The sequence below is a fragment of the Danio rerio genome, chromosome 2, assembly GCF_052040795.2.
Source record: "Danio rerio strain M-AB ecotype USA chromosome 2, GRCz13ab, whole genome shotgun sequence".
Taxonomy (NCBI): domain Eukaryota; kingdom Metazoa; phylum Chordata; class Actinopteri; order Cypriniformes; family Danionidae; genus Danio; species Danio rerio.
Genome location: NC_141022.1, coordinates 1947642 through 1971847, shown reverse-complemented (window position 1 = coordinate 1971847; position 24206 = coordinate 1947642). Strand labels below are relative to the sequence as shown.

The following is a 24206-nucleotide window of genomic DNA, read 5'->3' as shown; positions in this document are numbered from 1 at the left end:
TTCAGTTGGCGTTTCTGTGTGGAGTTTGCATGTTCTCCCTGCATTCGTGTGGGTTTCCTCCGGGTGCTCCGGTTTCCCCACAGTCTAAACACATGCGGTACAGGTGAATTGGGTAGGCTAAGTGTATGAGTGTGTGTGTGTGGATGTTTCCCAGAGACGGGTTGCGGCTGGAAGGGCATCCGCTGCGTAAAAACCTGCTGGATAAGTTGGCGGTTCATTCTGCTGTGGCGACCCCGGATTAATAAAGGGACTAAGCCGACAAGAAAATGAATGAATGAATGAAACAACTAATCATAGGCCAATTGAAGAACACAACTCATTACTTTCCTTAAAAAGTAACTATACAATACAACAAATAACACAATGCATGCTTTTAAAAGAAACGTTGCCCAGCACTGCTTATGAATATGATATAGAGATGTGCGGATTGGTGGGTTATACATGTTTAATCATGCATTTGTTGTTGTTTTTTAAATCAAAGCATTTTCTCAAAATATGTGTCAAAATAAGATTTGTCAGCAAAAATCATTCTGCTAGCTGAAACACAGAGAAAGCTGTGGCCAAATTAAGACACAAATCACCCCAGAGTGGATGAAATGACCCAATAGGACAGGGGTGGCCAACCCTGTTCCCGGAGAGCCACCTTCCTGCAGATTTCAGTTGCCACCCATATCAAACACACCTGAACCAATTAACTAAGACCTGAACACCATGTGATAATTACAGGCAGGTGTGTTTGATATGGGTTGCAACTAAAATCTGCAGGTAGGTGGCTCTCCAGGAACAGGGTTGGCCACCCCTGCAATAGGACATGAGGGTTAATACATGTCTTCATAAAAAAAAAAAGCAGCTTTATAAACACACAAATGTCTTTTCTTTACAAAAATACAGTGCAATTTATCAACCATACAGTGTCTTTTTTCAGTTTATTCTCATTCAAAAACTAAAATTTAAATGTGAACTTAAAGGATATATATGCAGTAGCAAAGATAAAGCCAACCTACTAATGGAAAGAGTAGTAAACAAACAAACTAAAACATCCTTTGATCTGTGGAAAAACTCTTTTGTGAAAGAGTTCATAGAAATATGTTCATTACAGCCTTTATATGTTGGTAGATGAAGCACACCCGCTCAACATATAACCCCCCCAACCGATCTTCAGTTCTCGAACACCCCCCTCACCCAACCCCCGGGTTAGCGGGAACGGTCGAGTCGGGTAGAGGATAACAAATGCTGAATATACAGCGGGAGCGGTCGGGTGCGGAATAAAACCTGGCGGGAGCAGTATTAAAAGTTCAGTCCCGCGCAGATCTCTAGTTGGCATTTCTGTGTGGAGTTTGCATGTTCTCCCGTGTTGACATGGGTTTCCTCTGAGTACTCCGGTGATTAATTGGTTAAGCTAAATTAGCCGTAGTGTGTGTGTGCGTGTGACAATGAGTGTGTATGGATGTTTCCCAGTGCTGGGTTGCAGCTGGTAGGGCATCCGCTGCGTAAAGCATGTGCTGGATCAGTTGTGGTGACCACGGATTAATAAAGGGACTAAGCCGAAAGGAAAGGAATGAATGAATAATCTTGCTTAATATCATTACTGGCTTTTCCCTCTGTTCTCACAAGCAGGGAGTTAAATAACCATTGGGATATTTACTTATTTTATCATTTAGAAACATGCAGATATGATTACAGTTTAACAAATACAGCAGAACTAAATCAGGACGCTCTTTTCCATGTCTTTTTTCCATGTTAATATAGTGTTTAACAAAAACTTTCTATATCTAGCGCACTGTGTAATGACACTAAAATAAGAACACCATTGCGTAAGTAATATTGCTGTTACGTGCTGTCGATTTTTGATGAATCTCTAAAGTTAATAAAGGCAACCCCAAAAGTTTCTGTTCTGAAAAAATGGGGTAAAAAAAGCCCCCAGCATAACCAAAGGAGAGTCAATCTGCCAGAGCATTTTCCCAAAACGTTTCAAAATAAGATTTGTGAGCAGAAAGCATTCAATGTGCTGAAACACTGAGAAAGCTGAGGCCAAATCAAGATTCAGAGTGGATGAAAACAACCCAACAACACACAGGGGCTAAGTAGGTTGGTAGTGTTTTTCAGTGCGTGACGCTGCCTACAGACTCATCGGGACCCTCAAATGTAATGAATCCACTTCTCTCTCTCTGACCTCTTCCATCATGACTCTTCTAGCAGGACGGATCTCCCGTCTGACCCCGTGACCTTCAGTGGACTGCATTATTTCAGTGTTAACCATGTGAACCGCTCCAGAGATGCTGCCCTGAGACTCTCTTAATGGCTGCTGCTGCTCCACATAGACCAGGCTCTGGTAGTGCGTTTCGTGTTTGGCATTCTTAGGACGTTTCTGGTTCTCCTGATGGCCTAAGACCTGACCGGACGCCACCAAAACTGTAGGATGGGGCTCTACTACATAGACAGGGGCGGCAGGAGCGTAATACAGGGCGGGCTGCTGAACCAACAGGGTTGTGTTAGGAAGCATAACCTGCTCCTGCAGATACACTCCTGTAGACGCATGCTGCAAGCTGCTGGATTGATTGATCGATCCTGCAATAATAGTAGAGGTTTTCTTCTCCTGAGACGTCTGCTGCATGTTGCTGGACTGATTGACTGATCCTGCAAGAATGGTGGAGCTTTTCTTCTCCTGAGACTGCAGAATGTTAGACGTCTCTTGTACGCTGAGATCTTTGGATTCTGTTTTTTTGGAGCTCACGTTGATGGATTCACGCTGGATCGTGGAGCCGCTGCAGATCTCAGCAAGAGTCTTGAACTTCATGTCAAGGTTATCAAGAAAAGCAAGATCTTCTTCCTCGTGCATGAGACTGCAGATGTCTTCAAATGAGCCAGCGCGAGATTCCTGACCCTCATACTCATAGACCTTCAGATTGTCTCCCAGAGCTTGCTTCTGCGCCACGTGGCTTGATTTCTGTAACGATATTGAGATTGTTTCGTTTACAAACGCTGGAGAATTATTATATTGATCAGTGACACAAAAATACCAATTTATTAAACCAAAAAGGCTAAAGTCCACAATGAAGCTCCAAAAATACCAATGAAGTCCACAATGAAGCTCCAAAAATACCAATTTATTAAAGTAAAAAGGCTAAAGTCCACAATGAAGCTCCAAAAATACCAATAAAGTCCACAATGAAGCTCCAAAAATACCAATTTATTAAAGTAAAAAGGCTAAAGTCCACAATGAAGCTCCAAAAATACCAATAAATTCCACAATGAAGCTCCAAAAATACCAATTTATTAAAGTAAAAAGGCTAAAGTCCACAATGAAACTCCAAAAATACCAATTTATAAAACCAAAAAGGCTAAAGTCCACAATGAAGCTCCAAAAATACCAATAAAGTCCACAATGAAGCTCCAAAAATACCAATTTATTAAAGTAAAAAGGCTAAAGTCCACAATGAAGCTCCAAAAATACCAATAAAGTCCACAATGAAGCTCCAAAAATACCAATTTATTAAAGTAAAAAGGCTAAAGTCCACAATGAAGCTCCAAAAATACCAATAAAGTCCACAATGAAGCTCCAAAAATACCAATAAAGTCCACAATGAAGCTCCAAAAATACAAATTTATTACACATAAAAGGCTAAAGTCCACAATGAAACTCTAAAAATACCAATAAAGTCCACAATAAAGCTCCAAATATGACAATTTATTAAACAAAAAAGGTTTAAGTCCACAATGAAGCTCCAAAAATACCAATAAAGTCCACAATGAAGCTCCAAAAATACCAATTTATTAAACAAAAAAAGGCTAAAGTCCACAATGAAGCTCCAAATATGACAATTTATTAAACAAAAAAGGCTAAAGTCCACAATGAAGCTCCAAAAATACCAATTAAGTCCACAATGAAGCTCCAAACATACCAATTTATTAAACAAAAAAGGCTAAAGTCCACAATGAAGCTCCAAAAATACCAATTAAGTCCACAATGAAGCTCCAAAAATATCAGTTTATTCAACTAAAAAGGCCAAAATCCGCAATAAAGCTCCAAAATACTAATTTATTTAACTAAAAGGGCTAACGTCTGCAACAAAGCTACAAAAATACAAATGTATTCAACTAAAAAGGGTAAAGTCCACAATGAAGCTCCAGAAATATCAGTTTATTCAACTAAAAAGGCCAAAATCCGCAATAAAGCTCCAAAATACTAATTTATTTAACTAAAAGGGCTAACGTCTGCAACAAAGCTACAAAAATACAAATGTATTCAACTAAAAAGGGTAAAGTCCACAATGAAGCTCCAGAAATATCAGTTTATTCAACTAAAAGGCTAAAATTTGCAATGAAGCTTCAAAAATACCAATTTATTATTTAAAAAGGGCTAAAGTTCACAATAAAGCTGTTCTGTCACCATTCAGCTTAACATTTCATACCTACACAACAACTTTATCAAAATAATCCCTGTTCACACGGATCTTTAAACAAGGCTAAAAACCAAAAATGTCATGTTATCTAGTTAGATCAGAGATAAGACCCGCATGCATTAAACAACATAAGGGTCTCATTGAGCAATATAATACTTTAGTTTTTTCCTGCGTTTCTGTTTGAGCACGTGGTTTACTGTCAGGCCTGTTAGGAGCTCACTGAGGAATAGTCCTTTGTAAAATTCACAGGAAATAATAATAAAATGAGAACTTCCATCTATCAAATTAGGGCTGCAACTAGTGATAATCGATTATTTGGGTAATTATTTTTTTCAATCGAATAATTTAAATTTGACGTTTGCTTATTATAACTATGTAAAGCCGTACATCAGGGACTGTCACTTTAAATTCAAATGAGATTTAAATGTAAATTCTATGTAGCTTTAAATGCAAACGAGAGCTCTTTTCAAGAGAGGGTGGAGCTACAAACCCTAAGCCTAAATGCCTATGTGTTTATGCTAATGAGGGAAAGATGGGCACTAGTGGGCGGGGCTTTCTCCCACTGATGACATCATACAAAGGGAGAATGCCAAACAAAGTGTTTCTGCAGACTGTTATTATCAAGTCTGATTATGAAGATACAATTAATTCCTGTTTACCATTAGTAGCTGGCGATATTCACACACTGCTGACACACAACTGGGATTAACCCCCTTATAAAAGTGATTTTTGCATAATAGATCCCCTTTAATATAGCAGAACTTTAAACGACCGCCAGACCTCTTGGCTCCGGCTATCCTCAATATTGTGTTTGCCCACCATGTTCTTGTATTGTCATGTTTGATGTCTCTCACATGTTTGTTAGCCCTGCTGCTATCTCATTATTAGTTCATTTGCTCCATCTGCTCATCCTCCTCATTCTCCCCCCGTAAATATTTACCCTGTTGATTGTTGGCTAATGATTTCTGGTTTGTAAAGTGTTTCCCATCCTGCTGTGTCTCGTTTTGCCTTGTGGTGATTTTCCCCTACTGTTCTGCACTATTAGTATAACTCGTTGCCATTAAATCATGAGATCCTAACTAGAATTCCCCCTTACTGTTATTTTAAATAATGAAGATGATCACATCCAAAGTAACGTCAGACATCAGAGCATATTAGTATGCTGCATGAGCTTTCAGTAAGCATTTTTAATTTAAACAAAACCTCAGTCAATTTTTTTGCCCGACTATAAAAGGCCCCGATTATACTAAGACGTTTTAGTTTTAAAAAAGTTTTTTAAAGTTTTAGTACAGTTACACCATCCGTCCACACTACCCTGGAGTTTTCGAGCAACTTAAAGGGCACATAGTTTACCCCTTTTTTATGATTTAATATTACTATTAAGGTTGTTCTGAGTGTGCCAATTTAGGTCAAGTTCAACACACAGTTCAGATGTTTTTATTATAATGTGTTCAAAAGTGTGATGTTGGGGGCGTGTACACAGTTTGCTGTTTTAGGGGCGTGTAGCTTCACATGAAAATTAGTTTCAAATTCCCGCCCAACGTATCAAGGGGGCGGAGCCAAGAGCTCGCCCGCTCTGTGTTTGGGAACAAGCAGAGACGCTGCATGAGAACATGAGCATTCAGCCTCGGCCACAGAGGACACAATCATTCGTGTCTTTGTATAGCTTCTCAGCAATCTGTGTGCTAGTTTAAAGTGCCAAGCTTGTACTCAGTCTAATAACCACGCGCACTTAATTTACTTTGACTGAGGCACCGGATGACCCGCTTAGAGCCGCGACACAACACACCAGACACGGACATTTGCATGTTCAGATGGCACTCTGGTGGAGATCAGCGTGGGACTAAATATTGAATCCCGCCAGGTTCTAGCCCAAATCCTACCGCTCCCGCTTATATTCAGCATGTGTGGTCCCGCTGCCCGTCTCGCCCTGTTTTCTATCCGCCGCGCCAGTTTCCCGCTAACGAGCGGGGGGAGAACAAAATCGAAAATCACCCAGCTATACAGAGTCCAGACAGCCTATAACAAGCTGTCTGTATAAACACACACACATAAGCACGCTCTTTCTCTCTCTCACACACACACACACACACACAGCAACAAAGAGACACCACGTGAGGCAAAGGCGACTTCTGTGAATGTACACGCAATGAAAAGTACACGTTTGCAAACCTACCGAATGCTGATCGTGTGTTGAGCCCAATGAGCCTTACATCTAAAAATAGAGCAAGGATGTTCCTCTAGCACACCGCTGTGACTCACACGCTGAAAATGGCGGACGTGGAACAACAAAATGAGGATATGGTGACACGCGCCTGTCAATCAATAATGGTGGGCGATGGGACCGCACTCCTACGTAAAGTTGCGGTCGGTCTGAAAACCGCTCCAATTGGTCCAACGTTTTTATGTTGGTAAATAAAAAAAAAAAGGTGTGTGTTTATATCAGCCTGATATGATGCTCTGTACACTATACTTATACACATGTCTGTCCAGACAACTTGAAAAGTAGATTTTTCACCATAGGTGCCCTTTAATATTAAGTAGCCTACACACAATTCAGTCTTGCATCCTCTCCCTGTAAGTTCAGACTTCACAAGTTTGATATAGAAAACAAACTCCCGAGGACACGTCGGGTAAATCTTCAAAGGAAACAGTGTACTTTATAACCTTATTCACATCACCCAGGCTACGTTGTCTCACTAACTCAAGAATAAAATTATATAAAGAACTGTCAATTTTAATTTTGATATTAGCAACTTAGCCTCACAGCAAGAAGGTCGCTGGTTCGAGCCTCGGCTGGGTCAGTTGGTGTTTCTGTGTGGAGTTTGCATGGTCGTGGTGTAGCTACATATTTATACGAGTGTCATCTTCACTGTATGCATATTCATGACAAAAAGGAGACTATAACATCACTGCCTCCTTTCATTTTCATTGAAAACAAGAAATATCAGTTTTAATAATCAATAACAGCCATTATAACAGTATAAACTACAATAAGTTTATACATTATATGAAAATAAAGGCAAGCAATCAGTCAAATGTGCACAATTAGAGTATGCAGTTACATTAATTAATATATTATTAATATGCGCTCAGTCAAAACACGTTACCCGAGAACAGGTAATAGATTCAAAAGACCAAAGTCGGGGAATATGTCGTTAGATAGAGACAAGATGAATCAAATATCACGTTTAACAAATATAGTGAGATTAGATCCAGCGGTAGATCCTTGATGAGCAGTCCGACGTGCACAGCTCTCATGTGGGTAGAGGTTCTTAAAGCACCTGCTGACAGCCTGGAGCTCAGACGCACCCATACGCTGCAGTGCATGCCAGAGTGTGTGTGTGATCACGTGATGTGCACTTTCAACGTCATAGTGTGGACGGAGAGTTGTTCAGAAATGCTAAGTGAAACTCCAGTGTGGACGCGGATCGTTTTCATCCTAAAATGCCGTTTCAAAACTAAACCGTATTAGTGTAAAAGGGGCCTAAAACTAGGCCTGTCTATAGTGTTTTTTAACCAATAGAGGCTGTGCAATCAGCTAAATGTGTTTTTTTTATGTATGGGCGATATATATTGCTTTAATAAAAATCATTGAGGTTATCTCTATGTGTTGCACATTAAGTCCATATATTGATTATTGTGACAGGTCTATGTAAATCAATACCTACCTGAGAGTAATAGTTGCCCAAGAAAGCATCAGACAGTGCGAGCCCATCAAAAGCGTTGTAGTTCTCAAATCTGCTGTGTTCGTCTTTTCTTTGCGCGTACATGAAGTCTCCGTCAGTCCGATCCCTGTGGTGATGGTATGCATTATTATTAAACTGGTCATAATGGTAGAACGTGGACCAGTGTGATCCGCCGGCGGTCACTGCGCCGTCTTTCCCATCGCTCTGCTTCTGAGCTCCTCCAACAGTGCCCACATTAGTGCGTGTGTTTTCGTCTTTGGACATGTGTAAGAGAGCCATGCCCTGTGGGGAAGCGGACAAAATAACATTAAAGGGGTGGTCCACTACGATATCATATATTAAACTTCAGCACCCCTACGCTCTAGTCAAGGCAGTGGGATTCTGAGTACTCAGTGCTTCATACATCTGATTTTTTTACTGCGTATGCTCATTTACAGCTTTGTCCATACGCAATGTTTAAAGGGTCACGAAACACCAAAACACATTTTTTGAGGTATATGTGTCCCACGCCGCTATAAACACTATTAGGACACCTATATTTCACTAAAAAGTGTAAATTGGTTGTTTTTGCGTTATTTCAAGCTAATTCGTACTTCCGGTTTGAAACTAATTCTTGAAGCTGCGTCACGGTCATGACATAATAGCGTGTATTCCAGCCCTAAACATAATGACACCGTTTTTCAGTCTTCATAAAGCACATAAGCGCTGTAATTTTCTCAATAAAATCCATGTTAGCCATTTAGCAATGAAGCTAGAGTCACCAGGCGGACAGACGCCCTGCCAATCACGCGAATCCGCATCTGTTCTGAAGTGGATTTGACGCGCGAATGAAGCGGGGTTTGACGCGTGAATTAAGCGAGTAAACTCAAATAATCACGCAGTTATTTACATGCGAATAGAATAATTTTATCCGCACTTTCCGCGTCTGGTGTGAACACAGCATTAAACGGCTTACCTTTTCAGTATTAGTGTTATTATATTATTAATGACCTCCAGAACTGTCAAGAGCGTCAATCGCCACCATGCGTTCATTGCGTGTCGGTAATGTCTACTAAGGTGAAAGTCATTTATTAAATAAAGAAAAGATTCACGCAGCCTCTCCTAACGCAGCAAATTCTGTTTTTACAGTTGATATTTGGCGCCAGTTAATCAGGAAGTGACAAGCAGGAAGCTTGACTCATTGGATGGAAACGCTGCTTTATTCACACGTCTTTTATGCAAATATCCAGTTTTACGTATAAAGTTAATTTGCATTTTTGAATGAAAACTTGGCTACTGACAGTATTTACACAGCGCAAAAGCGTGTGCTTGCATGACGCTTATCTTTGTGACGTGGAACCGATCTGGCAATCACAGCACATTATGTTAGCTGACCAATCAGAGCCTCTTGAGGGCGGGTTTTCAGAGGAACTAGGAAATATGACAGTGGTTTTAATGTTAGTTGAGTAGCTGTATAAAGTAAGATATATGAACAAATAACGTGTATTTCTACAAGTGAAGCATAAGCACACATTACTTTGCATCTTATAAACACAACCAAGCCTTAAAAATAAACTCTGGACCAGCACTTGAACAGTAAAATGTCTTGTCTTAGACTCAGATACCTTGTCCTCTCCCTGTCCTTCAGTGTTGTATGCAATAAGGTGCTCTTTAGCATCGAATGGTATCGCCTTGAAGTCTCCGGCAGCTCCTGCAGCACCGCAGAGGCAGAACAACAGCAGAAGAGGAATCACTGCGAACACATCAACACCAATATTAGCACTGGTTAGCACTGTGGCCTCACAGCAAGGTCACTGGGTCGAGTCCCAGCTGGGTCAGTTGGAATTTCTGTGTGGAGTTTGCATGTTCTCCCAATGTTGGCGTGGGTTTCCTCCCGGGTTGCTCCGCACAGTCCAAACACATGCCTTATAGGGGAATCGATTAATTAAATTGGCTGTAGTGTGTGTGTATGGGTGTGTATGGGTGTTTCCCAATGCTGGGTTGCAGCTGGAAAGGCATCCACTGCATAAAACATATGCTGGAATAGTTGGCGGTTCATTCCACTGTGGCGACCCTTGATATATAAGTGGCTAAGCCAAAGAAAATAAGTGAACAAAGAGCAAAGGTCATGTTTTGAGTGTATATCACCATACATCAGGTTTCTATATACACTATGTGTTTGTCTTTACAGACTATTGTTATGGAGATCTGAAATGTTGCTGTAACTCACACAGGAGCAGCAGCAGACCCAGCAGCATGAGAAGAACCCCAGACCCTCCGAATCGGGACACCACGGTGACTGGCAGGCAGACTTTCTCAGCGCCACACATGCAGACCTCCACCCGCAGCAGCTGAGCGCCGCAGACCTTCCCCTGCTGGTCCCACACATCCACTGACAGATGGTACACGCCGGGCCACAGCGTCTCCTGGGACCGGAAGATCGCTGCAGTGTCTGAAAGCATGATGGGAGCAGTGTTGGGTGTAATGATCAGGTAGAAACTAACTAATTACTGCAGTTAGATTACTTTAAAGGGGTTACTTTTCATTGTCAGGTCATTTAATTGCAGTTATTGTTTACGAATGTACTGTATACGGGGGTGCGTAATCACAATGAGCCTATGTTGAATTTGCAACCCACGCTCATTCTGAAAAAGTAGCCCTGCAGACATTTCTGGAATTGACCGGAGGTACGTAATGCCGCATTAGGTTTTTCGAGCGAACGCTGCGGGGCGGTGTTCGCCGCTCCTCTTCTTCGCGCTCGCTGGCTGTGACTGACGGCTCACTCACCTCCGTGTGGAGGGCTGTCCCGCTGCAACCAGTTTGTCCGCTTAGCTTGTGGTGTTACATCGACGGAGCGAAGGCCCGGAGGAAGAGGAGCCACCCGCGGTGACGACCGGGTTCGAGTCCGGGGAAGAGCGGTTCCAGAAATCAGGTAAGATGAAAAACAGAATGCAAAAATTGAAAAGCGAACGAGTTCGTGACGGGGCGAGAATGCGGCGAAATCCGAAAACTCGGTCAAAATCGGACGAGGGCTTTTGCTTTTCTTTTCTGGACGGCTTTTGTAAATCATCTCTTGGGTTTAGGGAAGGAGGAGGATCAGTCGATCGTTCAGTCGTTCGGCCAGTCGGACAGACGGTCGCTCGACAGCGGCCTCTGGTGGCTATTCGCGTGAGAACAGTGCAGGTGCTAACGGCGCACGCTCCCGAGAGGCATTTAAGACAGCGCGGCACAGCGGCCTCTCGCGGATTCGCGAAAACATAAACTGCACAAATACGTACCTCCCGGGACATATTTCACGGTCTCCAGAAACGTCCGCGGGGTTACGCTTCCACAATGAGCCTGGGTTGTGAATTTGTTTGCACTAATATAACCACAAAATATATCGTCAATGTATAATTCGCACCCTGGTTATATTTATAGCTGTATTACCGTTGAAATGTTCGACGCTCCACGACTCCTTCGTGTGTTTGGTGTTCACTTTGAAACCAAAGGGATGTGCATTGGGGAAATGATCTTTGTCCTCAGCCGTGACGAAAACCACATGCTCTTCATAGCACAGTTTCTGAGACTGATGGATGAGCACTGGACAGTGGTCATTGAAGTCCTTCACTTGAATGGCAATAGTACCTGTGGCTGTTTTAGCTGGAGTTTCTGGAAAAGGAAAGGCGATTATTTATGAATATACAGCTGAAGTCAGGATTATAAGCAGGGCTTAACATTAACACCCGCCAACACGCCAAATGCAGGTAGATTTCAGCTGGTTAGACAGTCACTCCCACTAGCCACTTTGGCTGGTTGAAAATAATTTTTAAATTGTGGTTTTCTTAGAAGCAGGGTTCGACTAAAAGAATGACCCAATATGCGTGCAAATGTGATCTTAGAATCGAGAGTAACAAAAAAAAAAGCGTTCGCGCGAGCAAAAGAAAGCAGATAAATTCCGAGAGAATGATCACTCGAGCTAACAGCTGATGTGTTTGAAGCGCGTGCATGCTCCTGCTTCCTTGATTGAAGCAACCACGCCTGGACAAGTGATCGGTTCTCTTTCAAATAGTCAGACAAAAAAAGTTATGGCCTTAACCGTGTGATCATCCTTTCATTATCAAACAGTATCTTTTTCACCTGCTTTCTTTTGCTTATGGTTATTTTTGTTAATATGGTTTAATTAACGTTTTTTACAACAACATTTGCTTTAATATGAGATTAACTCTCCATTTATGTGTAGTTAACTGGTGATCTGAGGGACCTTTAGCGAGGACAGATTACTGTGCGTATTTTAGATACATGACAATAATTATTTTTAAAAGTCAATTGTTTTTCTTTGTTTTTTTTTTTAAAGAAATGTTTTGTTAAAGTCTAGTATACAGCTATATTTAGCTTGTTTTGACACATTTAAAATTTGTGGCTAAGAAATAATATTAATTATTAAATAATAAATATTGTTTGAAGTGGTCAGAGATAAATTTGGTAAATCCTTCATTTTGAGTTCTGAAAAGTCATGTGAAATAAAAAACTAATTGCAGTGTAGCACTATGAAGTCATGACCTATTTGCTCATACACGACACACAAAATGTGAAATGAATTGAGAAGGCATGTGGAAAGAAAACTAAATCTAAATCAAGTAATTTTAGCTTGTCAAAGTCATATTTATGCATATAAAAATATTTTTCCAACAACAAAATTGTGGCTAGTGAAAATGCAGAGTGGCTAGTAACGTTGGAAAACTACTAGCCACTGTGGCTGGTGATCCAAAAAGTTAATGTCAAGCCCTGATTATAAGCCTACCTGTATATTTCAACACATTTCTAATCATAATACACTGTAAACCCTAATGTTGTCTTTACCTAAACAATCAAGTAAAGTTGACTGAACATTACTTAAAATTGAGCATTTTGGTCCTATCACCTAAAAAATATGAGTTAATTTAACTTATATACAACGAAAATGCATAAACTTAAGATTTCAAGTATAGTAAGCTCAAAATCACAATTAATCCTTTGAAAAAATAGGTCGTTTTTAATGTAGTCTTGACTGTAAAATTCTAATATGTGCAACCTTTTAGTGCAAGGTCTTTTTTAATCAGAAAATAAGGCTTCATGTATAATTATTCACCATAATGGAAATAAACAGCTACTTTTCTTTAAAACATGTTTTTCATAGTATATAATTACACACACACTGAACTGAACAATTTAAGTATAATCTACCAAACCGCCAAGTTAAATAAACTTAAATATGCAAGTTTTCGGAAACTCCGTTACTAAATTAAATTGAAGCAATGAGTTTACTCAGTTATTAAGTTCAGTCAACTTATTAAGGTTTTCAGTGTAGTTTTAATAGCTCATTTCTAATAACTGATTTGCCATGATGACAGTAAATAATATTAGACTAGATATTCTTCAAGACACTTCTATACAGCTTAAAGTGACATTTGAAGGCTTCACTAGGTTAATTAGGGTAAAGTTAGGGTAATTAGGCAAGTTATTATATAACAGTGGTTTGTTCTGGAGACAATCCAAAACTAATATTGCTTAAAGGGGCTAATAATATTGACCCTAAATTGTGTTTAAAACAATTTAAAACAGCTTTTATTCTAGCCCAAATAAAAACAAATAAGACTTTCTCCAGAAGAAACATATTTTAGGAAATACTGTGAACAATTCCTGAATCTGTTCAACATCATTTGGGTGATATTTGATAAAGAAATTCACAAGAGGGTGAATACACATGTACCATAAAACACACTGCTTTGTTTTTAGAGCTGACTTACCATTAGTGATGCAGAGTATATGGGCATAATATGTGTAGTTCTTCAGAAATACGGACTCATAATCTGGTATCTTGTTGAGTCTTATATCAGCCGTCTTCTCATCAATAATCAACCAGTTGTCTACATCTTGTCCTTTTGCATACCTAAAACAAGTAAAATAGATTTGTTTTAACTATACATAAAGAAAACAATGGTCACACTTCAGTTTAAGGTACAAATGTCACTATTAGCAACCCATTAACTATGACTTTTGCCTTAATAAACTCTTAATTTGCTGCTTATTATTAGTCATTAAGGTATAGCTGGGTTTCAGATTAGAGATGTAAATTAAGATCACGCAGAATATGTCCTTTTATAATAAGTACCAATAAACAGTTCATATCTTAATAACATCCAGGTAATAAGAGACTAGTGGGAATTGTTACCTACACTGTAGTGTTATTAAAAAATATATTAAATAAAATAATAAAATAAGTAACATTTCCGGCGTGAAACTCTATGCGCGCAGCCGGATAGGTCACCTAATCTGCTACTGTGTCATGAACTACGTCACAGGAGATTGGTTGTTGTTTCCTCGGCAGCCAATGAGCTTGCTCCTCATCAGTTTAAAAGCTCCGCGTCATTCTACGCTGTTAAAGCAGCGGCGTGTTTTCAAAGACCCTCCTCCACCCCAGCTCCACCTGTGTTTAGATCTGCTATGTGGGTTACATATACATTATGTTTGCAGCAAATGGGACGTTTTACTAACCAGAAATTCCCTGATGATGTTTGACGGTTGTCAAATTAGTGAAATAAGTGACCAAACTACCAAATAGTGCCTGCCATGAGCATGACCACATTCACCAACAGGAGGCGGCACAATCACTTACATGGGTGAATTTAGCTTTCACAAATTCAAAATAAATAAGGTAATCCAATGTCACTGCCTGATAGCCCCGCCCCTTCATCTCTAACCCCGCCCCTTCTGCTACGTATGCACATACATTTATCACAGGAGATTGGTTGCTGTCTCCTCGGCAGCCAATGAGTTTGCTCCTCATCAGTTTAAAAGCTCCGCGTCATTCTACGCTGTTTAAGCTGCGGCACGTTTTCGAAGACCCTCCTCCACCCCAGCTCCACCTGTGTTTAGATCTGCTACGTGAGTTACATATATATTAAGTTTGCAGCAGCAGCGTGTTATATTCTGAGACGGCATGTCTGTGTATATACTGACAGTAGCAGGTCTCGGTACTTGATCTGCCATAATAATCAACGCAGCAGCAGCAGCGTAGCAGATCTACTCTGCCAAGACCAAATTCACCAACACTGCCATTTACATATTCATTACCATATTAAATCCATAGAGTGTTCATGACGGAAATATTTGAATATCAAATGATTAATTATTAAGATTATTATACGGAAATAATGTATTTAATGTAAACTTTTCTGCAGTCTTACCTTACATTAGTAGCAATGAGCATGGTGTCGCTGTCTATCGCTGCATAATTAGTTATGACTTTATTTAGGATAACAGTGGTGCTTTCTTCAGATATGGTGATGACTTTGACGGCTGGTTTAAAGCGGGGGGCTTCAGGCTGGTTGATCACACTGACTTGGATGGTGTATGTTTTGCTCCCTGTTATGACCACTGACGAGTGATAATGCGCTTTATTTGAGACAGAAACCTGCAGTCGGATCTCCTTCAGCTCCTCATAGTCCAGTTCCTTTAACAGAAATAAACAATGGGTGAAAAGGAGGAAGTGGGACAAGGAAGGAATGCAGGAAACTTCCTGCTGCACATTTAAGTCAGAATTATGCACCCTCCTGTATATTTTTCCGCCAATTTCTGTTTTGAAAGCACATAATATTAGACTAGATATTCTTCAAGACACTAGTATTCAGCTTAAAGTGACATTTAAAGGCTTCACTAGGTTAATTAGGGTAAAGTTAGGGTAATTAGGCAAGTCATTGTATTACAGTGGTTTGTTCTGGAGACAATCCAAAACTAATATAGCTCAAGGGGGCGAATAATATTGACCTTAAAATGGCTTTAAAAAAATTAAATACTGCTTTTATTCAAGCCGAAATAAAACAAATAAGACTTTCTCCAAAAGAAAAAAAACATTATAGGAAATACTGTGAAAAAATCCTAAATCTGTTCAACATCATTTAAGAAATATTAAAGAAAGAAAGAAATTTAAACAGGGCGAATAATTCTGACTTCAACTATATGCATGTAGTGTCGTCCCAAATGGAACGTTTTACTAACTGGAAATTCCCTAAATGACCAAACTACCAAATAGTGCCTGCCATGAGCATAACCACATTCACCATCAGGAGAACTTAGCTTTCACAATCCAAAATAAATAAAGTAATCCAACGTCACTGCCTGATAGCCCCACCCCTTCATCTCTAACCCCACCCCTTCTGCTACATATGCATCATACATTCATACAAGTGTGCGAAGTGTCCAACATTCCACATTGATTTTTAACGGTTAATTATGTGCATCAACCAGGTATTTAAAGTGTGCTTAATTTATTTAGAATAAATAATATTTCAGTGTGAATGCACTACTTAGATTATTTATACTACAAAATGACGCAGAATAGTGCACAATGGGATTTGGGACGCACCTAAAAACTCTAAGAAAGGAAAGCATTTTTGCAGTGTAGCAGGCGATTCTCAGAGCAAGATTTATTTTTCTTAGATCAGTGTTTTCAGCTTGTTGTCCAGCGGCTGAGCGTTTGCCAGAGGAATGCAGGAGTATCTGGCCTCATGGAGATAATAATAATTCAGCAGAGCAGCAGCCATTGAGATTCAGTCATGCCAACAGGGTTAACTATTACAGCTATTTCAGAGCTTCCTGATCTAAAAGGTTGATTTCTACCATCTGGCTATTTTTCCTGAATATTTCAGTCTGTTCTTAGCAGTATAAACAATGTGCACTGCAGACAGTACATCAGAGTATTACTGCAAAAAAATGCATTTTTTTCTCTTGTTTCTAGTCCAAATATCTACAAATTTTTAAATTAAGACGCATTTTCTAGACGAGTAAATTATAGTGTTGTTTTTAGAAATAATGAGTCCAAATGAAGTGAGTTTTTCCTTAAAACAGGCTAAATAATCTGCCAATGGGGGAAGCAAACTAACGTTGTTTTTCGTTTTGATGTAAGATTATTTATCTTACCCCATTGTCAAATTATTTTGCTTGATATAAGGAAAAACTCACTTCATTTTAGCTCATTATTTCTGAAAACTAGACAATATTTTGCCTGAAAATTTTAGATCGTGAGAGGCACAGTGATGGTCTAAGCCACAGGTGTCAAACTCAGTTCCTGGAGGGCCGCAGCTCTGCACAGTTTAGTTCCAACCCTAATTAAACACACCTGATCAAACTAATTGAGTCCTTCAGGCTTGTTTGAAACCTACAGGTAAGAGTGTTGGAGCAGGGTTGGAACTAAACTGTGCAGGGCTTCGGCCCTCCAGGAATTGAGTTTGACACCCCTGGTCTAAGCCTTACATTTGTTAGGTTAAATGAATAGAGCAGTAAAGATATCGCGAGTGTAAATCCCTCTGTCTCTCTCATTGAGAGATCTGCTGTTTATAGTTGGAGACCAGCAAGATATTGGAATGGTCCTGCATGTAATTGGGCCTTTTTACATATAACAACTGAAAGTTCTGTGTTTTTGACAATATTGCCAGTTCACTAAAAGCTGGCTGGAATTATTAGATAAATAAAACTTAAACTTTATTTTTTAACATGAATATTTAATAATACAACTTCTTGTAATATATTTACAGTAGTCTTTAGGCCTATTTCCTTTTATTAAAGAAGTATTAGATTTATAGGTGTGCATTTTATCTTCTTATGCATCAGATGTACGCTCCAAACTGTTTCTTGATAGAGACATTGATTCATGAATTCTTCTTTTATCATTTGCAATGTTTCCAAATTGCATTGTTTGTCATTTTTCTATATGTTGTATTATTTTCTGTGGCTGTTCATACTTGAAAATGTATGCAACAAAATTAGTACTCTGTATCGGCCGATCAACATGACATTGGTACTCGGTATGAGCTGCAAAAATCCTGATCGGAGCATCCCTAATGTTTTTTTTCTTGTCTAGAAAACTGTAATGTGCTCAGAACCTGCCGGAACTACTTTAGCTATGCATGTATCTGAAAATAAACGTCACATCTTAGAATGAGTGAGAATCAAGCATTCAACAGCCTTATAGTATAACGGAAAATAATGTCTGGTTTACAGCTGGTGTGCAAAGAACAGCACAGCTTTTAAAGACAAAGCAGCATAAAGGAGTTTGATCAGTCTACCTTGTTGAGCATGAGGATGCCTTCGTTGGTTTTTTTGTCTGTGGTTATGGAGAAATAACCGGCCTCATTTCCTGACACCAGTGTGAAGACGGCCAGCCAGTTATCGGTGTAGATCAGATCCGCATCGATAGCTTGAATTCTCACCACTTCGACAAATCTGGTGTTTTCCTCCACCCTGCACTCATACTGAGAAACACACACATCATTCCTGTAAGACTTAACAGACTCTTTTCTTAAATGACCAAAGGATAATCATCATCATTATAATAAAGAAAACACTTACTATGTTCTTCTCCAGAGTAGGAACGTTATCATTGACATCAAGAATATTGATGACGACTTTCCCTGTTCCTGAATTTCCCCCTGGAGCTCCGTTCATGTCAGTGCCTTTAACGGTCAGTGTGTACGAGTCTATTTTCTGTAAAGAAAAAAAGCACAAAATATTGTCTTCTTGTTACTTCAATTAATTAATTAAATAAAAATTATTAATTAAATAAAATATAATATAAACAATATAATAAAACAAAATATAATGTAATGTAATGTTATATATATATATATATATAATATAATAAAATATAATATAAAAAATATAATATAATATAATATATTAAAATATAATAAATATAATATAATATATAAAATAATAAAATATAATATAATATACTATAATATAATAAAACAAAATATAATGTAATATAATATAATATAATATAATATAATATAATAAAATACAATATAAAATAATATAATATAATATAATATAATATAATATAATATAATATAATATAAATAGAACATCATGTAATATAATATAATATAATATAATATAAAATAATATAATATAATATAATATAATAAAATAGAACATCATGTAATATAATATAATATAATATAATATAATATAATATAATATAATATAATATAATATAATAAAATACAATATAAAATAATATAAAATAAAATAATATAATATAATATAATATAATATAATATAATTACAAATAATATAATATAATATAATATCATATAATATAAAATAATAGAATAAAATAAAATAAAATAAAATATAATATAATATAAAATAATATAATATAATATAATATAATATGATATAATATAATAAAATATAAAATAATATAATAAAATAAATATAATAAAATATAATATAAAATAAATAATATAATATAATATAATAAAATATAAAATAATAAAATATAATATAATATAATATAATATAATAATTTTTTTTCATAATAATATTTTTCAAAATAATAATATGTTTTTTTAAGAGATAAGTTAGTGTCAGCATACCTCTCTGTCGAGTGTGTTGTGCATGACGTAAATCCCTCCAGTCTCGCGATTAATGTAAAACATCTCCGCATGACTCTGTTCAACTATACTGTAGGCGATTTTTGTATGCAGAGTTCCTTCTTCATCTGCGTCTGTCGCAGTGATGCTCATCACTAATGTGTCTGAAAAAGCAAACACACAGACAAAAATAAAGACATTATAAACACCCCCAAAACAGGTAATAGAGCACGGGAATGTGTCGTAAGCAATGCAATGCATTCTGGGTATATGCATTGTATCCAATATACACTCAGCAATAAACTGTAAGCGCTCAATCAGGATTTTTGCAGCCGATACTGGGTACCAATTCCTTGTCATGGTGATCAATACCTAATACTGATTCTGATGCATCAAGCTTTATAGTGCATTAAACACATTTTCAAGTATGAACAGCCACAGAAAACAATACACAGATATAAAACCTGGTAAGAAAAATTTGGAAACATTACAATTGATGAAGTCATGTTCGCCTGCCTTGTGGGATGCTTTACCACTATACAAACACTATGAATCCAATATACTGTTCGTCCTCATTTAGTCAATTAAATCAGCTGTATAATTTCATTAAAAATCCATAAATTACTTGCACAATGAAAATGATTGAAAGAGTCGGATAAAATGATCTCACACCTCTGGCACTGAGTTCAGAAACCGCTCCAATGGTCAGGTTAAACACCGGAGGACAGTCGTTCTCATCCAGCACCACAACTCTCAGGTCCACATCCTTCTCAGCATTGCTGCCATTCAGAAACTTGGCCACCCCTTGAAGCTGGAGAACAAGAAATGAGCAAACATCTCACAAATTATGAAAATTAATGTTTCATTCAGTGGACAATGGGCTGCACGATAAAAATCTGACATTGTGATGTTTTGTTTTGCTGTGATAGATAGGTACAAGGAAGATACAAGATGTGCGGCACCTGAAACTACGGATACCGGAAGCCTGTGCTGGCATTTCTCCTGAGGTGTTGCTATCAGTGTGTGAAGAGTTGGAGAAGAGGGTCGCAGTGACAATCCAACACAATGGACAACACATTTTATAAGTGGTCAGAAACTTGTAAATAACTCATGAAAGAAGAAAGTCACGTTAAAAGCAAGCACACCGTTGTTTTTCTTGTGAAATTCCCAATAAGTTTGATGTGTCACATGACCCTCTTCCTATTGAAAAAAACAAGAGTTGGATCCAAGATGGCCGACATCAAAATGGCCACCATGGTCACCACCCATCTTAAAAAGTTTGCCCCCTCACATATACTAATGTGCCACAAACAGGACGTTAACATCACCAACCATTCCCATTTTATTAAGGTGTATCCATATGAATAGCCCACCCTATTTGCAAGTATACTACTAATACATAGATGTTAGTATACTTAATACATGAAGTTTACTTAAATACATACTTCAACATTACTTACAGTGAGTGTGCTTCAGAAACACTTTGATGGACATTAACCCTTTGTACGTCTCATCAGAGGGGGGAAAGCCCCGCCCATTAGTGATGATCTCTCTCTCATTAGCATAAACAGCCCTGAGTGAGAAGCAGCCGTCCACCATTATTGCTTCTTGTTTTGTAAGGCTTAATTTTTTTGTAAGGTAATTGTTTCTTAAATTCAGATTTACAACACAAGACAAAGTCAGAAATCCTGGAAATCTGGGATGTGTTAATGCAGAATTTTCCATATGAAAACACAAGTCTGCATTTTGGTAGTTTAGATGGTAAAACTCATGATAGGTGCAGTGCTATAATTGTGTAGTAATGTTTTTATTGAAACAGCATGGTGGCCCAGTGGTTAGCACTGTGGCCTCACAGCAAGAAGGTCGCTGGTTCGAGTCTCGGCTGGCTCAGTTGGCGTTTCTGTGTGGAGCTTGCATGTTCTCCCCGTGTTGATGCTCCGGTTTCCCCCACAGTACTAACACATGCGGTACAGGTGAACTGAATCAGCTTAATTGGCCGTATGTGTGCATGAGTGTATGGGTGTTTTCCAGTGTTGGGTTGCGACTGGAAGAGCATCCGCTGCGTAAAACATATGTTGGATAAGTTGGCGGTTCATTCTGCTGTGGCGACCCTTGATATATAGGGGACTAAGCCGAAGGAAAATGAATAAATGAAAAAATAATAAATGAAAATAAATAAAAATTGGTGATTCATTCCTCTGTGGCGACCACTGAAAAATCAGGGACTAAGCCGAAGGAAAAGTGAGGAAGATAAAAATTAATAAAACACCATATAGATGAACTAAATTAGCAGTAGTGTATGAGTGTGTGTGTGAGAATGTGAGAGTGTATGGGTGTTTCCCAGTGTTGGGTTGCAGCTGGAAGGGCATCCGCTGCGTAAAACATATGCTGGAATAGTTGGCGGTCATTAGTCATGTTTCCATTCAAAAATGTGAATAAACTTTATGCGCAAAACTGGATTGTCGAATAAAAGTTGTGCGAATGAGGCATCGTTTCCATCCAACGAGTCAAGCGAACAAAATCGTCACTTCCTGATTAACTGGTGCCAAATATCAACAGTAAAAACTGCATTTGCTGCAGTAGGAGAAGCTGCATCAGTCTTTTCTAAATGAATGCGCCTCAGTAGACAATCCTGACAAGCAGTGAGCGCGCAGCGGCGTTTGAAGGTGTCAGACGCGGAGCACAGGCGCTCTCGATTCTGGAGGTCATTAATAATATAATAACACTAATACTGAAATGGTAAGGCGTTTTATAATGACCAAAACAACATTTCAGTTGTTTTATAATGTGCTCAGCCTGACGTTTTGTCCATTCACACACATTTTAAGCATCACATGATCTCCTTTAACAAAATCACATGACCTTTTTTAATGCGCATGCTGGAGTTTGTGCGGTAAAAGTGTTTCCATTGCAGTTTATGCGCAACTTTTCTTATCGAATAAAAAGTTTATCCTACCCAGTTAGGCGCATACGTTTTTTATGCGCATTTTCAAAATTTATGCGCATCATGACGTTTCCATCAACTGGTTTTCTCATGCGCATTTGTAAAAAAATAGGTGGATGGAACATAGCTAGTAATAATCAATTGAAGGGAAATGAATGAAGGAATGTTTTCATTGGTGTGTTTTATATTAACGTTTTAAAGCATAAGCTTAACTCTATTGAGCATCCTTTTTAAAATTGTAACGAGGAGACTGACACGGAGGGATCCATTATGCAGTATTTATTAATCACAACTTCACTCAAACACACAATATGCACCGGAGTGCACACACACATCCACAGTAGTAGTATAGGTATCAAGACTGATGATGAACAGACACAGAGTGAGTTACCAGGCATGAGTGGAAGGGAGTGAGCGAGAACCAGGATCCGTTATGCAGGCTTGGGTCAAGGGCAGGCAGCAAGGATCAGAGTCCGTATAACAGGCGTGGTTCGTGGGCAGGCAGAGAGAGAGTCAGAGTCCGTATAACAAGCGTGGGTCGTGGGCAGGCAGAAGGCGAAGAAAAGTAAGAGACAGGCTGGAGTCATGCACAGGAGATCAGGCTGGAGATAATGCTCAGAAATGCTGGCCGGGGCTAAACAAGACTTCGCCCTGAACGAGTGTTTGAGTGCGGCTTATAAGAGGTACGTGGGTCATTAGCCAGATTACAATCAGGTGTATGCGCAATCAGTGTAGATGGATGACGTAATGCTAAAAGTCCGGAGATGGTGGCCTCTGCTGGCCAGCGAGGGGAGTTACTGGGACCGAGTCGGTGACAAAAATGTGCTTTATAAATAAAAACAACTGGTTGACTGACTTAAAAACACTGTAAAAACGCCAACTTTCAAAAAGTCCTCTGAACAAAGATTAATAAGTTAACTGAATTTAAATATTTTCATTTGAAATGCTGACAAATAATAGTTAGTTTGTTCAACAAATATGGTGCTTCAATGTGAAAAACTTAAAATATTTCGTTGAACTAATACAAAATTCTTAGTTTTGCGTTGATGCGTGCCCTTCTTGTTGGCGCATGCGCCTTATAAGCTTCTGGCGCATGCGCAATTTACTTCCATAGCTCACTGCAGGGGGTACCTGTCACGTGCGCGCGACAAAACGAACCATCTTTCTTTCTGCGGAGCTACGTGTCAATCGTTTTCATAATCGATTGTATATAATTGTATACATGTTTTTGTGCGATGTGCTACCCATCTGACTGCCCGATCTATTTTACCAGTGTATTAATGATGTGAGAGACCGTGATAGAGCGGTTAAGAGTAGTGGTGGGCAAAGCGAGGCTTCGTGAAACACTGAAACAGTCGAAGCAAATGTGTCGAAGCTTCGAAACGTTTCGAAACCTCACTCTACAGTGACATATAGTGGTCATTTTTTATATATATTGCACTGAAACAGCTTCAGCAAAGAACGATTGAACAAATTGAGGGATTAAACCCCACTTTGTGAAAGTGAAATCGTTCAAGTAACATAGTACAGTGGTTAAGGTGTCAGACATCCATGCAGGAGTAGTAGGTTTCGAAGCCAGTCAACAGCAGTTGTTTTAAAATGCTTTAATACCAGTTGGTAATGCTTTGCTCTTGTATCGTTTTGTTTCAACATTGGTCTGATATCCGAATAAACAATTTGTGAATAAATATGTCTTGTGTTTGTCTTAAAACAGGGTTGTTGCTAGATCAAAAACGGTGGCCTGAAGTTATCAAGAATTATTTATATTATTCATTAAATTTCCCATTTATTGTAT

General features: G+C 38.6%; 1 protein-coding gene and 1 long non-coding RNA gene across 3 annotated transcripts in view; one reads left to right on the top strand and one right to left on the bottom strand.

Moving 5' to 3' along the window:
* The first annotated feature begins 247 nt into the window (after positions 1–247).
* LOC147836980 (uncharacterized) lies at positions 248–1037 on the top strand. Its single transcript, XR_015478097.1, has 2 exons — positions 248–615; positions 817–1037. It is a non-coding gene; the product is annotated as an uncharacterized LOC147836980 (long non-coding RNA).
* Positions 428–24206, bottom strand: part of dsg2l (desmoglein 2 like) — a 33942-nt gene continuing 10163 nt past the window's right edge. The window contains exons 4-15 of one of the 2 annotated variants that reach the window (XR_015477510.1): positions 20140–20278; positions 19471–19631; positions 18440–18574; positions 18157–18342; positions 15280–15545; positions 13840–13982; positions 11501–11722; positions 10302–10523; positions 9697–9824; positions 8075–8374; positions 1001–2947; positions 428–625 (exon numbers count right to left, since the gene is read on the bottom strand). Coding sequence is in view for 1 of the 2 variants with exons in the window: in NM_001423856.1 (NP_001410785.1) it covers positions 2120–2947; positions 8075–8374; positions 9697–9824; positions 10302–10523; positions 11501–11722; positions 13840–13982; positions 15280–15545; positions 18157–18342; positions 18440–18574; positions 19471–19631; positions 20140–20278 (2730 nt within the window). In the remaining variant the exon portion in view is untranslated. Of the gene's footprint in view, positions 626–1000; positions 2948–8074; positions 8375–9696; positions 9825–10301; positions 10524–11500; positions 11723–13839; positions 13983–15279; positions 15546–18156; positions 18343–18439; positions 18575–19470; positions 19632–20139; positions 20279–24206 lie in introns of those variants that run through there. The other variant, NM_001423856.1, reaches the window with a different exon arrangement.